Source organism: Strigops habroptila, chromosome 5, assembly GCF_004027225.2.
Source record: "Strigops habroptila isolate Jane chromosome 5, bStrHab1.2.pri, whole genome shotgun sequence".
Lineage (NCBI taxonomy): Eukaryota > Metazoa > Chordata > Aves > Psittaciformes > Psittacidae > Strigops > Strigops habroptila.
Window position 1 is genome coordinate 5074402 of NC_044281.2, and position 14151 is coordinate 5088552.

General features: G+C 45.6%; 1 protein-coding gene across 16 annotated transcripts in view; it reads left to right on the forward strand.

Moving 5' to 3' along the window:
• Window positions 1–14151, forward strand: part of HDAC4 (histone deacetylase 4) — a 236430-nt gene that overhangs the window by 180892 nt on the left and 41387 nt on the right. For all 16 annotated transcript variants that reach the window (XM_030485807.1, XM_030485810.1, XM_030485798.1 and 13 more), the window contains 2 exons: window positions 7315–7448; window positions 13567–13687. In XM_030485807.1, the coding sequence (XP_030341667.1) occupies window positions 7315–7448; window positions 13567–13687 (255 nt within the window). The remainder of the gene's footprint in view (window positions 1–7314; window positions 7449–13566; window positions 13688–14151) is intronic.

Here is a 14151-nt window from a genome sequence, read left to right on the forward strand (position 1 = left end):
ACTGTTCTTATCTCAGCCTGTGGGCTTTACTCTTTTCCAGTTCTCCTCTCCATCCCACTGCAGGGAGCAGGAGAGACGTATGAGCAGCTACATGATACTTAGTTGCTGGCTGGGGTTAAACGACAACTGAAAAGCCCCATCCTGACAACCAGCTTTTTTCCCCCAAAATTCTTTCTGTCTATTCAGTACCCTTAGTAAGAGAGGAAGTTAATTTATGTGCAGCTTTCCAAGTCCTATGTTGGGTGATTAGGCGGATGTGTTTTGAAGTCCGCCTTCTTCCCCAAATGTCAAGCTCTATTTTGTGAATGAACATGTTGCAATGTGATGTGTGCCCTGGGAAAAGGAAAGGGAAAAAAATCCAGAACACTCAAATATGAGCAACTCATGATTTTTGTTTCTCTTTACTTATACATTTCTTTCACCCACACTTTTTGCACTGTTAAAATCAGCACTGTGAATCGGGTTTATTTTCGGATACTGATGAAGTCATAGGATAGTTAGGGTTGGAAAGGACCTTAAGATCATCTAGTTCCAACGCCCCTGCCACAGGCAGGGACGCCTCACTCTACACCATGTCGCCCAAGGCTCCGTCCAACCTAGCCTTGAACACTGCCAGGGATGGGGCAGCCACAGCTTCTCTGGGAAAAGTCTGTGCCAGCGTCTCAGCACCCTCACAGGGAAGAACTTCTGCCTTTGATCTAACCTGAACTTCCCCTGTTTCAGTTTGAACCCATCACCCTTTGTCCTATCGCTCCAGTCCCTGATGAAGAGTCCCTCTCTGCATCATTGTAGCCCCCTTCAGACACTGGAAGCTGCTCTGAGGTCTCCACGCAGCTTCTCTTCTCCAGGCTGAAAAGCCCCAGTGTTCTCAGCCTGTCTTCATACGGGAGGTGCTCCAGCCCCTGATCATCCTCATGGCCTCCTCAGGACTTGCTCCTACAGCTCCATGTCCTTCTTATGCTGAGGACACCAGCACTGCACACAGTGCTGCAAGTGGGGTCTCACAAGAGGAGAGCAGAGGGGCAGGATCACCTCCTTCAACCTGTATAGTGGGTAGTTATCTAGATCTAGTAGATATGTTAAATATGCCTTTGTTCTTCAGCTCCTAGCTAAAGAACAGGGTGGGAAGCATGTGCAACCAGCTCTGTAAAAGCTCATTTTTGCAAATCAGCCCTTTAAGTCTCTTATTTGTTGTTGATATTGAAACCTTGAATTTCAGTAAAACTCCATTTCTAATGCAACCAGCTATAACAAGATGATTCTAGAGTTCAGCTTTTGCCAAAGGTGCAAAGATGGGTTGTGTCCTGGCTCTCAGTCAAACCAGATGGAATTTGAGCATCTAATCCACTTAGACCCAAACCTTGGTGCTTTAAAAGCAAGGAAGTCTTGCCCTACTTTAAGAGATCAATCATTCCTTCTCTTCTTTCCCTCCTTCTCCCCTGGTATTTAAGTTGCCTTGTCGATCGTATGCAAGACTTGGAACATACAATAACATTTCCTACCAGAGGATATACTTTTCACTCAGATATGTGCCTCTAAGTTTCATTTCAATTACAAGTGACTGTAAGAATGCAGATTTTGAGAACTGCGCTGCTTTGAAAAGACACTTTTACAATGTTATGATTTCTTTTCCTTGGGTTTAAAAGAAGAAAGTGGCTTAAAATAAGAGAAGTGGAATATCACACTGCTTTTATATAGCACCGCACGATCCCGTGCAATGATATGAAGAATGCTTAGTGTAGTTCACCTGTAAAATATCCTTTTCATGGCATTTATTCATGTTAAGACTCCAAGGCTCTTATTTTGCCTTCTGTCTCGTGCAGTTCTCTACATTTTCTGCTAGGTGAATGGAGGAGGGAAAACACAATAAAATGCTCTCAAGGGAGGAGTGTTGCCTATTAACTGGCACTAATAGAGGTGCAGTGCGTAAAAGGTGAGAACTTTAGTCCTATAAGTAGTCCTTCATCTCACATAAAAGGTGAAGCCTACAACTCTGGGCACGCAAGCATGGAGAGGAAAGGCAGGCAGCTCAGCTGCTGAGCATGTGTGCATGAGTGCGGCTGCTAATATCTGCTTGAAGTTGTCCATGGTGTGTCGCAGATTGTGTCTTTGGAGGTGGATACTAAAGCTTAATCACTAGGCTTGAGCTATTCTTTGAAAGGCAGGAAATGAAAGTCTTGGGTATTTTTCAAAGCAGGCAGTGCTGAAGTCCATCAGGCTTCTTTTTCACAAGGCAAATCCATCTGTTTGATGAGTGGCTGCTTTGGAGACTGATCCTCACACAATTTCGGAGGAATTCAGGTTTGAATTGTCATGATCATTTTGTGAGAGGGCTGGAAAAACCTCACCTCATTCAATGGCCCTAATGAAGCCAACCGTGATCACGCTGGACATGGATGTGTCTCTTAAGAGATCAGTTATTGTCCAACACACAAAGGAATTGTTCATCACTTTCATATTCAGGATATTATATACAAAACATTAATGCTTTCTCTGGACAGAGTTAGGAGCAGACAGCTGGGAATTCTGGACTTTATGTATCATTTATTTCCCTGTCTCTTTCTGTGTCCAGTACCTGTGACTTCAGAGGTATAGAGAAAGAACAACATAATACGCTTCTCAAACATGATGTGCATTACTCCACATGAAAGCGAAAACAAGTGCCCTTCCTGACTTCTTCAAGCAATCAGTTTTATGTCCTGAAGCATGACATCTAATTTTCCTTCCTACTAGCGTATAAAAGAAAGCTAGTCCTTGAACTTGCCCTCGCTAGCACAAGTAACCTCCTTGACTTTAATGACTACTTCTGCATACACTGTTCTACACACTCGAATAAGACTTCTCAGGTTAGGCCATTAATTTACATAGCCACAATTATCCAGTCTCTGATCTCCTGTAAAAATGGTTCCACAAATTATTCTGATGTTCTGCATTAAAGTATTTCTCATTTCTGATGAAGGCATTTATTCTCTCCTGTGCAGAGCAATGTAATTATCTGAACCTCAAATCATATGTTTGTTCTGCCAAGAAAAGCGTGTTGGTTATGCTTTAGTGCTGACCTTTAAAAATGATTGTTCTCATGTCTTAAAGTATTGCTTCCAGCACCACTTAATTTAACTTGTAACGGCCAATGTAGGTTTGTATTTTAAGCTTAAATCACTACGCTTTGCTTTTTGTGTGTGTCTTCAGCTGAGTGTCCCCAACCACAGGAAGGAACTTGGAACAGTTCCCTTCTTTCCAGTGGTTTAGTCTGTTAAAAAGAGAAGTGGTGAGTGACATGTGATTACAGCACAGAACTTCATTGAGGCACTGCTGTTATCACTGAATCATTGGGAAAGAGAAACTTTATAGATCAACCAAATTCTATAAACCCCACTTGTAGCCTCTGTTAACAAATACAGGCAAGCAGGTGTTCCTGAAAACCTTTCCTTTAACCCCTTCATCTACCTCTGTTGAATAACTCAATTCCCAAACCCCATTTTGGAAGTATGGATGTGCTTTAAGCAGGTGTAGCTTTCCGGTGCCTGCACATGAGGAGGTGCTGGTTTGTGTGGTGGGGGATCTTGTCCCCAGCTCCCTGTGTTTGGTCTCTCTGGTGCAGCTCTTATAGCTGGCACCAAGGAGGATGAACTGATAAATATCACTGCCTGCTTCTGAGCTGACACCAAACTTCCACCAAAAAACCTGGAAGATACTTCGCAGATCTGCTGCGCTGTAGGAAGACAAGGGAAGAACAGGGGAAGACAAAGGAAGAGAGACTTTATACGAGGGCCTGTAGGGACAAGACAAGGGGAATGGCTTTAACCTGCCAGAGGGGAGATTGAGATGAGCTCTTAGGCAGAAGCCCTTCCCTGTGAGGGTGCTGAGGCGCTGGCACAGACTTTTCCCAGAGAAGCTGTGGCTGCCCCATCCCTGGCAGTGTTCAAGGCCAGGTTGGACACAGGGGCTTGGAGCAACCTGCTCTAGTGGAAGGTGTCCCTGCCCGTGGCAGGGGTTGGGACTGGATGAGCTTTAAGGTCCCTTCCAACACAAACCATTCTATGACTCTGATTAAGAACAGAGGAATATAATGTCAATGCAGAAAGCTCTTTTTTCATTCGCATTGATCTTTGAGTTGATCTCTGTTAGCTTCTGCCCTGCCAGGCTCTAAGTTTACCCAGATACACCAGATGGAGACTTTTCATCTGCCTGGGCATTGTTTTACCTGTACCTAGACTTGCACCATGGTAGTTTTTCAGCAGTTAGTGTTTAAAGCTTAAAAGACCTGTGGAAAACACCCTTTAAAAAGAAACTTGCAAAACAGGTTCACAGGTTGACTGTTGAAATGGTCTTAGACCCCTTCCAACTTTGCAGTGCAGTTTAATTCACTGCCAGGTTGCGTCCAGGTCCCAGATAGCAATAAGATTTGTTAAGAGTGACAATATGAAGAACCATCTGGGAATCCAAGAGGTTAAAATACACTGCTTCAAGTTTTCCCACAAACTCCTGAAGGCATGAACTAGCCTTATATTTTTCTGCAGGTTGGAGTGCCTTTTGCAAATGAGGCACAGCTCCTTATTCATACCTTTGCTGTATTAAATGATACTTTATCCCATTAGTGAAGTCTGAGGTGCACCCTCCTGTCTGTGCTCCATGCAGCTTGGTTTCCCGTTGCTCTTCTCTTTGGCCATCACTTGAATGTCTGGATTGCACCATCTTTTGGTCCTTGATCTCTAAGGTTGGTGCCCTCAGAGCGTGCAATCCTGGCCCCGCTGACACCAACAGCAGAGTGCCTATGGACTGAAGGGAGCCAGGGTTGTACCCAGACAGGTCAGCGGATACCTGATGCTTGCACATCTTTCAGTTTAAATTCAAGGCTACTTCTTGACTGTGAATATCTATGTTGGATAGATATGCATACAGCTTTTGGCTTTAAATCTATAAAGCCTGGTTGTAGACATGTCTGGGAATCCGAGAAGTCAGAACCACATTATGCCTTTCTTTAATGTGAATGATATAGCCAAACAAGTGGAGCCCCATATGATCTAGGAGGACATCGACATGGGGTTCTTTTGGGTAGCAGGTGTCATAGAATCATAGAATCCCAGCCTGGCTTGGGTTGGAAGGGACCTTAAAGCTCATCTAGTTCTAACCCCCTGCCACGGGCAGGGACACCTTCCACTAGAGCAGGTTGCTCCAAGCCCCTGTGTCCAAGTTGGCCTTGAACACTGCCAGGGATGGGGCAGCCACAGGTTCTCTGGGCACCCTGTGCCAGCGCCTCACCAGTTCTCAAAATGGATGATGTCCCCCGAAGAAGACTTTCCTTCAAGAACAAGTTAACATGAAATGAGGTTACTGCAGACCTTGCGCTAGTTTAACTTAGACTGCAGAGTTCTCCTGGACAGCCAGCCTTCCTCTTGGGCTATAGCTTCTCCTCAGGTGACAATTACAGTGCCTGCCTTTGCCCAGAAGCTCCTAATGAAGTTTGATGCCGTGGATCAAATGTGGGAGACCTCTACAGAGCTTTGCAGCATGATCTTATTTAACTGAACCTTGGCTAACCCAAAGGCAGTCAATTAGCCAGTGCTCTGTTCTCTTCCTAGAACTGAATGTGGTTTGGGTTTTCCTGGCTTTGGGTATTTTTCCCTTTGCACTCTCACCTACAGCGAAGTGAGGAGCTGTCAGATACGTCCCCTAAGGCTGGGTACCTGAAAGTGTCAATGCCAGGGTTTGCCTCAGTGGGGAAAGCCAAATTTTTCAGTGGCAGAACATGCCTATACTCAGTCCAAAGGTGTGATTGCGGCTGGAGCCAAGCTTGGATACATGCAGCAGCACGGCACTCAGCTCCTGGCTGCATATCCATGTATGTTCTCCAAGTCTGGTTTCTTACAAGCCCCTTTGAACTCTCTGCATTTGGAATTGTGCTGTTTATCGGCTGCAATCTGTTAATTTATCGGTTGAACTGTTGCAATCCAGCTCTGGTGAGTTCACACTGCCTGCCACAGCATAGGTGTGCTCAACTGGGATTTCAAAGGACAATAGTGGGTGCTGTTGCAGAACCTTTAACACTGGGATCTGGGGATATCTCCTCCTTTCACTGCTAATTGAAAGGCTTTGGATTCTTACTGAGACCTTTAGGTGCTGAGGCGCTGGCACAGGGTGCCCAGAGAAGCTGTGGCTGCCCCATCCCTGGCAGTGTTCAAGGCCAGGTTGGACACAGGGGCTTGGAGCAACCTGCTCCTGTGGAAGGTGTCCCTGCCCGTGGCAGGGGCTTGGGACTGGATGAGCTTTAAGGTCCTTTCCAACCCAAACCATTCCATGATCCTATGATAGTTTAAAAATTTGAATATGTCTCGTTTGCTTGAGTGAAGGAAAAAAAAAAGCGGGTCTTTTGTCACCAGGACTGCAGAGTTGTGGAGGACCTGGAACACTGCCTATGAAATCCTAACTTCCCTTCCAAAAACGTATCCGGGCAACTCTGGAGCATGAATCCAAGTTTCTTATGCTGTTGTCATGCCATAAATACTTGATAATGCAAGGGGATTTAGCTGCCTGACTCCCACATTCAAATGAAACAACACTGCTAAATACCTACATATTGTGTTGAGTAATTATGCCCAAGTGTGTGCTAATAGCCCTAATTAGCATGTTGTCAAATAATGTTGACGCAAAGACTTCAGCACAAGCTATGTAATGAAGCATAATGCCTGCCAATGACTTATTCCTTCTGGTTTTTAATCCCAAGCCCTAGAGTCATTCTTCCCTGTGAGGGTGCTGAGGCACTGGCACAGGGTGCCCAGAGCGGCTGTGACTGCCCCATCCCTGGCAGTGTTCAAGGCCAGGTTGGACACAGGGGCTTGGAGCAACCTGCTCTAGTGGAAGGTGTCCCTGCCCGTGGCAGGGGCTTGGAACTGGATGAGCTTTAAGGTCCCTTCAACCCAAACCAGTCTGGGATTTATGATTTTAGCAGCAACATTAAGTACCCTCACAGAGAAGTTGCAGCTCGGTCCCCCCATAGACCACGTTCCTCTACCAGCACCCCTGCTCTCAGACTGATGCTTTCAATTGTCACTCACAACTTCAGCCTGCAGAGATGTTGGTAACTAATTGCTTTTCCATATCTGGTGAAGGTTTCCACAGGAAGCCAGCATTGCAGGTTTGGGATTGTCTTGGATTTTAATTCCTTAGGGCTTGGTGGCTCCTGGAAAACCAGAGTCTTTGTCTGGAACTGTTCAGTTAAATATAAAGAAAAAAGAACAGGTTTTGTTCCATCTGTCTGGCAAATTCTTTATGTATCTGTTTTAACTGAGAGCAATGTTGTGACCTCTGCTGCAGGCCTTGTATATGACACCTTGATGCTGAAACACCAGTGTACCTGTGGAAACACCAACAGCCACCCAGAGCACGCGGGGCGGATCCAGAGCATCTGGTCCCGACTCCAGGAGACGGGTCTTCGTGGCAAGTGTGAGGTAAGTAAAATACCAACCAAAGGGGATGAGGTGGTTGGCGGGCCTGGGAAAAACGGGGATTTGGGTTTGTCTGGTTGATTCAGCTGCTGGATTATGAGCATTCTGGAGGAGCTGATTTCTGCTCTGGATGGTTTGTACCGAGCCTGCTGCTCAGGCTGTTGACTGCTTGCTGGATGTGCAAACTTTACACTGCATCCTGGATTGATGTTTTTATAGCTCCGGCTCTTGGCAGTGTTTTGCCATATGTGGCCTAAATTTAATCCATTCCTCGATGACTGCTTATGCTTGTGTGTGTATGTCAGGAGTACTTCACTAGAGAGCTGACTGTTCATGGAACATTGGGGAATGCTCTTGCCCGATGATGCCGTGAAGCTGCTTGTGTAATTTTCAGTCCTGTTCTGGGCTGGTCCTACAATTTCAGTCCTGGAGGTCCCAACCAAGTGTTGGATTTTGAAGCAGCCAAACATAAGAGCAAGATAGGAAGCATTTATCTTTGCAATAAACTGTGCTATTTGTTATCGCTCCAATCATAATGAGAGAAGCTGTGGAGCAGCAAGTGTGTATTTCTGTGGTTAATAACTATTGTAATACTCTTTGATGTATAATGGTCAACCTATAGTAAAGATACTGTAAAAAGAATGAGGGTAGGAGAATGTAATTAAGCACTATTGCATCACAAGAGGTTAAATTAACTTTATTAGACATATTTTAAGAGCAAGGCGAACGTAGATAAAAGCTTAGATACTAAAATACAAAGAGTAATGATTAATAATCGTGATTAATAACTATTAATATTGATAACTAAAAGCGGTGATCATAAATTAATGGTAGTGTGTGTTCATCGATTCTTTTGAGCGTATGAGGGGACTGAATCACACAATACGTTTGAGTTATGTCAGCATTTGGCTGGGAATGTTCCCTGAGGAATCAGAAAAGGCTTCCACGGGGTGGCAGCACTGCCCCTGGCTAAAGTTCCCCTTCAAGCCCTGCAGAGAGCAAGGAAGAACCTCAAACCCGTTTCTGTCTATGGAGACCCTTTTAAATGGATTTAGGGGTTATTATTTGGGACAGACAAAAGGAAAACGTACCCCACTGCTGCCTAACTTCTCTATTCAGGAGCAGTGCGAGTTGCCTTGTCTCCTAAATGTGTGTTATAGATGTTGTCTGATGTGCAAATTCTTCACTGTGTGATCCCAGGCAACTGTTATTTGCCTTAATTTTGGATAATGCTCCAATTGGAGTTGTTCCTGATGTTCGTCTGCTTCCCACCCGTGCTTCCCTTCTGCCTGTTGGTGACATTCAGCCTCATCTTGATTCTTCCTTATTCAGAAAACGATAAATAAGTGATAAAATCATAGAATCCCAGACTGGTTTGGGTTGGAAGGGACCTTAAAGCTCATCCAGTTCCAACCCCCTGCCACAGTCAGGGTCACCTCACACGATGATGTTAGCTTTCTGCCTTAATTCCTGTGTTTTCTTCTCTGATGCCTTCCCTCAAGGTCCAACCTGCCATCTCAGGTTAACCAGCTGCTCTAAATGCACTTACTTCTCTCTCTAGTTAGCTTTTCCTTTATACCCACCATCTCCTACTCCTGCCCTGACCTGTGTTAAACTTTCCTTCTTTAACCTTTCCCTGTTTCTTCTTCTCCTTCCTACCTCCACACTTCATTGTTTTGGTCTTGATTTTCTTCTTCTTCTTCTTCTTCTTTCTTTTTTCTTCACTTTCTGCTGTTCTTGACTGATGTCATTCTTTTCCGTGTTGCAAAGCCATTTGGTCACTTCCCTGCCCTTCAGAGTCTTCCTGAAGCTTCTCGGTTGGAACTGAGTGGAGGACCGTATAGGTTTTTCCTTCAGTGAAGATTACCTCCACATCAGATGCACTTGCATGGCAAGGGAACAGCTTTTAGACACGAGTGCTCTCTGCTGCTACGTTCAGAGCATGAGTGTGAGCTGTTGGCACTGCCTGGGACCAAGGGCTTATCACAAGGACAAGAGTGCTGTAGATTTCACATGTATGAAGTCTGAGTTGACAGGCTGAGAGAGCTGGGCTGGTTCAGCCTGGAGAAGAGAAGGCTCCTGAAGGGGAGACCTTAGAGCAGCTCCAGTGTCTAAAGGGGCTCCAGGAAACCTGGAGAGGGGCTTTGGGCAAGGGCCTGTAGGGACAGGACAAGGGGGAATGGCTTTAACCTGTCTGGGATCCTGTGAAAGCTTCATTCTGTGGGACATTATTCCATTATATGATTGATATAAAAGGAATTTTGAAGTCTGGCCTATTAATTGTGATTACACTTAATAATTCTATTACTTTTTCAAATCCCTCTTGTCTATGCAAAGCTCCATGCAGGACAGCATGAGCTGTGCCTGCTGTCCCCACCTACAGTAGTGTGCATGGGGACATGTTACAGCATGGCCACACATGTTAAGTGTGAACTTAACAGAGGTCTTTATATGAGGATGGTGACACTTCCCTACCAATGCAGCCTGCTATGTATCTGCATTGGTTTTTATGGATTAGAGCTGCTCCATCTGCATAACAGCCCTACAGGCACTTGGAAAGAGGTGAGTATTTTCAGTATTAGGAGTAGGTGTGCAGGAATCAGCAGCAACACCTGGATTCTAACACTCAGGACTTTGCCAAGCTGAACGCTGAAGTGTTTGCTGAGCTGCTGTTTCATTCTGTGCTCTGTTTTCAGCTGGGTTTGCTGACAGTCACATCTGCGCACAGTCATTCTTATCTTCACTGTCACAGGTCCTTTGCCCTGTGCCTCAGACGTGAAGAGTCAGTTAAGTAAACCCAAGGGCCTGCTGTGAAAATTGTGTATTATGTAGTTTCATCCATTCCTTGCAATTCTTATTTGTAAGAGGACAGTTTGAACGTTGACATTTCCTTATGTTTCCCCTTCTCTCCTTAACAGCCCTTTGCTGTTCAGGTGGTATAGTTTGCGCTGGTATAGTTTGATTCTCTTGGTTGCAAGTAGTTGCTCGACATAGATTAAAACCACAGGAAATAATCCCATACACACAGTGTGGGATCAGACGAGGCTCCGCTGGATCCCTGTCATTTTCCAGGAGGAGTTTAACAGCTCGTTTCCTCCACAACTGCACACTGAAAAGAAAGCCCAGCTCTGCTATCTCAGGCAAGCTCCAACAGTTCTGGGTGTCTTGTCTCCTGGGAATGTTCTTTTGGAGTTTCTGTTGCCAGATTTATGGTGTGATAGGTAAGAGTGTGGCAGAGTCACTGGAGTTTAAAGATGTCCCTTTGGAGTGAAAGCAGTTGTCCAAAGTTAATGGCAGCTGTGGTTTAGGGTATTGCTTGTTTAATTAGGTTAGCTTTAATTAAGTAGCTTTATAAAACGCAGCAGTTACTCTGGTGGACGTTCAGAATTTCAAAGCAACAATTCTTGAGGCAATCTCCATTGAAGAACCTGTCCCCCAAACACAAACCCACACTTGTGGTATACTGGGACCCTCCACCAGCATCAAAAGCGGGAGGAAATCCATAGGGTTTGCTATGTTTTGGATGTCATCAAATCTCCAGCCTCCTCCACTGGGATGGGGAAGAATGAGTTCCTCAAGCAGGATCTGTCTCCAAGCACTGGCAGCAATCTTGTGTTGTTTAAAGGTTTCCCATCACAAAGTGTGTATGAGGTGGTGGCAATGGGAAGTCAGTCGCTGGAGAGAAGCTTATAGCTGTTTTCATGGCTTTTTGAGGCTTTTGGAGGGACACAGTTGGGGCAAGATGTGGCTCACAGTCACTCAAGATTCACATCCCCTCCTAGCAAAACATCATGAGATGAAAGGGTTAATGAAATGCAGAATAAGAGAGTGACTTATTTTGTTCAAAATGCAAATAAAAAGCTCCAAGGAAACAGATGAAGAGTGCAGAAGGATGAGTATAAAGCAGTGGGAAAGGTGGGGTGGTGATAGGAAGGTCAGGTTTTGTGCAGAAAGAGACACAAAGGACATGGGGTAAAGAGTCAGCTGGTTCATCAGAGTTAAAAAGCCAACCCCTGAGCTGAAAAGATGGGGTCTAGCAGCCAGGAAGGAGGTTAGGCAAAGGGGAGGGTGTAATGTGGAGTAAGCAAGCTCCAAAGGCAATGCAAAGCCTCAAAGATAAGAGTGTCAGAACTTAAGAGCTCTTAGAAAGCAAGGAACTGCTCAAGTTAGGAGCATGGATGGCAGGCTGAGCTGTAAACTGAGGTACAAGTCGTGGTGGGTCTGGAAACAGGAGTGAGGAATATGTTTTGTTCTCCAGCATTATTTGGGGGGGTGTTAATTCATTTTCCTGGTGTCTTGTGTTAGAGCCAAGGACAAAGTTTATGGCCCATGAGCTGGGAGATGAGAAAGGTGCAAAAGCCTCTGAAGCACCATCGTTTCTAACCAGGCAGTGTTTGCTTTGCTGTTTGTGATATGTAGATTTGTTTCAGTAAGTAGTAGCTCTATCTTTGAATGTGTTTTACTTGCAGCACTGAAGGAAGTTCTCCGTGCGCTTGTAGTTCCTATTTGGTTATGAGTGTCACATGGAGGGGAGGATGGCGTTGATGACCCTCCTAAAGAGCACCTATCATGTCTTGGTAGGGCCACTTCCTTTAAACAGGACCAGCCCTTCCTCATCCTGGGGAGCCGAAGCTGTTTGTGTCCATGGAGGAGCTGGTGTGGTATTGGGACAGGCTGTCATTTTCCTGGTGCCTTCACATAACACCAAGACATACAGAATGCTATTTCTGTGCATCCGCTAAATGTAGCAGCTGAAAATGGGTCAGTACATCTTGTTCAAAGGAACAGAGTTGGCATACGGGTTAGAGGGAAGCTGTAAAAGCCTGTGAGGGGGGACTGAGGCAGGCTTACCACAGACAAAAAAAGAAAACAGGATAAAAGTTCAAGAGGGATTTGATTTGCCAGATATTTCTATCCCTTCTTGGGTCTAGCTCTTTTGTGGTTATTGCCTCTTTAACGGGATGCTGCAGTTTTACCTCAGTCACTGACCTCAGGAAGCCTGGGTGGTGGAGCAGAGCATGGAGAGAAGGAAAGAGGAACTGGAGAGCAGAAATGCCACAATGAGGAGCAGCAAAGCGCATGAGCATCCCGCCAGGCTTTGATTTCTGCTGCCTTATGCCTCAGACAGGTTTGCACCAGCTCAGGAGCAAGATGCACTTGACCTTCTCTTTAGAACAAGTTTCCCATTTGAAAGTCTGTTCTTTGGAGGAATATGATTTCTTTTCCCCTCCCTTTTTTTCCTTTAAGGTATCAGGTTTTGTTGTTCTTATTAGAAACTCGGCTTCTGCAGGAATGTGGAAGTCTGGCTTTGATGCAGCCCAGGTGAAAGCAGTGAAGGAGGTGCATGTGATCCTGCATGGATTGCAGGGATGTGAGCAGCACAGCAGGATGCTCAATCCTGGCGCTCATGACCCTCAGACCTCTGAAAGAGGCTTTAAGAGCCTTCCAACATTGTGGTGTTAACTGTTTATATTTTGGTTTTGACTATTTGATCCAGAGGAGGCCACGGAGCTGCTGCGAGGGCGGGAGCAGCTCTGCTCTGGAGCCAGGCTGAGAGAGCTGGGCTGGGGCAGCCTGGAGAAGAGAAGGCTCCTGAAGGGGAGACCTTAGAGCAGCTCCAGTGCCTAAAGGGGCTCCAGGAAACCTGGAGAGGGGCTTTGGACAAGGGCCTGTAGGGACAGGACAAGGGGAATGGCTTTAACCTGCCAGAGGGGAGACTGAGATGAGCTCTGAGGCAGAAGCTCTTCCCTGTGAGGGTGCTGAGGCGCTGGCACAGACTTTTCCCAGAGAAGCTGTGGCTGCCCCATCCCTGGCAGTGTTCAAGGCCAGGTTGGACACAGGGGCTTGGAGCAACCTGCTCTAGTGGAAGGTGTCCCTGCCCGTGGCAGGGGGTTGGAACTGGATGAGCTTTCTGTGTAAAAAGATGACTTTCTGTGTAAAGCTAATATTTTGAATAAGGGATTAAACCAAAATCTGCCTTGCAATTAATTTTTCCACATAAAGAACCCATTTTAGCTTTTTGCTCACTGTCTTTATGATTTCCTAAGGAAAAAGAAAGTTCTTTCATGAGATTTAAGCAGTTAATCAGTGATTTCATCACTCCTTTTCTTTCCTCTTTCAGTGCATTCGTGGAAGAAAAGCAACTCTAGAAGAGCTGCAGACAGTCCACTCTGAAGCCCATACGCTGCTGTACGGCACAAACCCGCTGAACAGACAGAAACTGGACAGCAAGAAACTTCTAGGTATTGTCTCCTTCCTGGCCTCTAGCATTCACACTAACGTCCTCAGCGCTGATGGGCACTCACTTGGTGGTAGCAATAGGAAAGCATCCCCAGGAACTAAGCAGTTGCCAAAAGAATCCCTCCCATCTCCATTCAGCATCTGCTTGAGAGCAGTACAAGACACATCTCCCTTTCTTCAGGTAGATCCCTGAACCCTAGATAGCTAAAACTTTGATGTCTTCAAAACCTAAAAGGACATTTCCCTGAGGAGGAAAGGCAATTCAGATGTTTTCTTTTATCCTTGGACACTCTTCTCTGCATGGGAGAAGTTGTCCATTGCTAGGTAGGAACTGGAACACCATAGTAAGGACCTGCAGCACAAACCAGCTGCATAGACATCAACAAAAGGCTGTCGGTTTTCTACAGATAATCTGCAAGAGAATTACAGGGGCCTCTTAGTCTTGCATTTGTTTGTTTTGGCATAA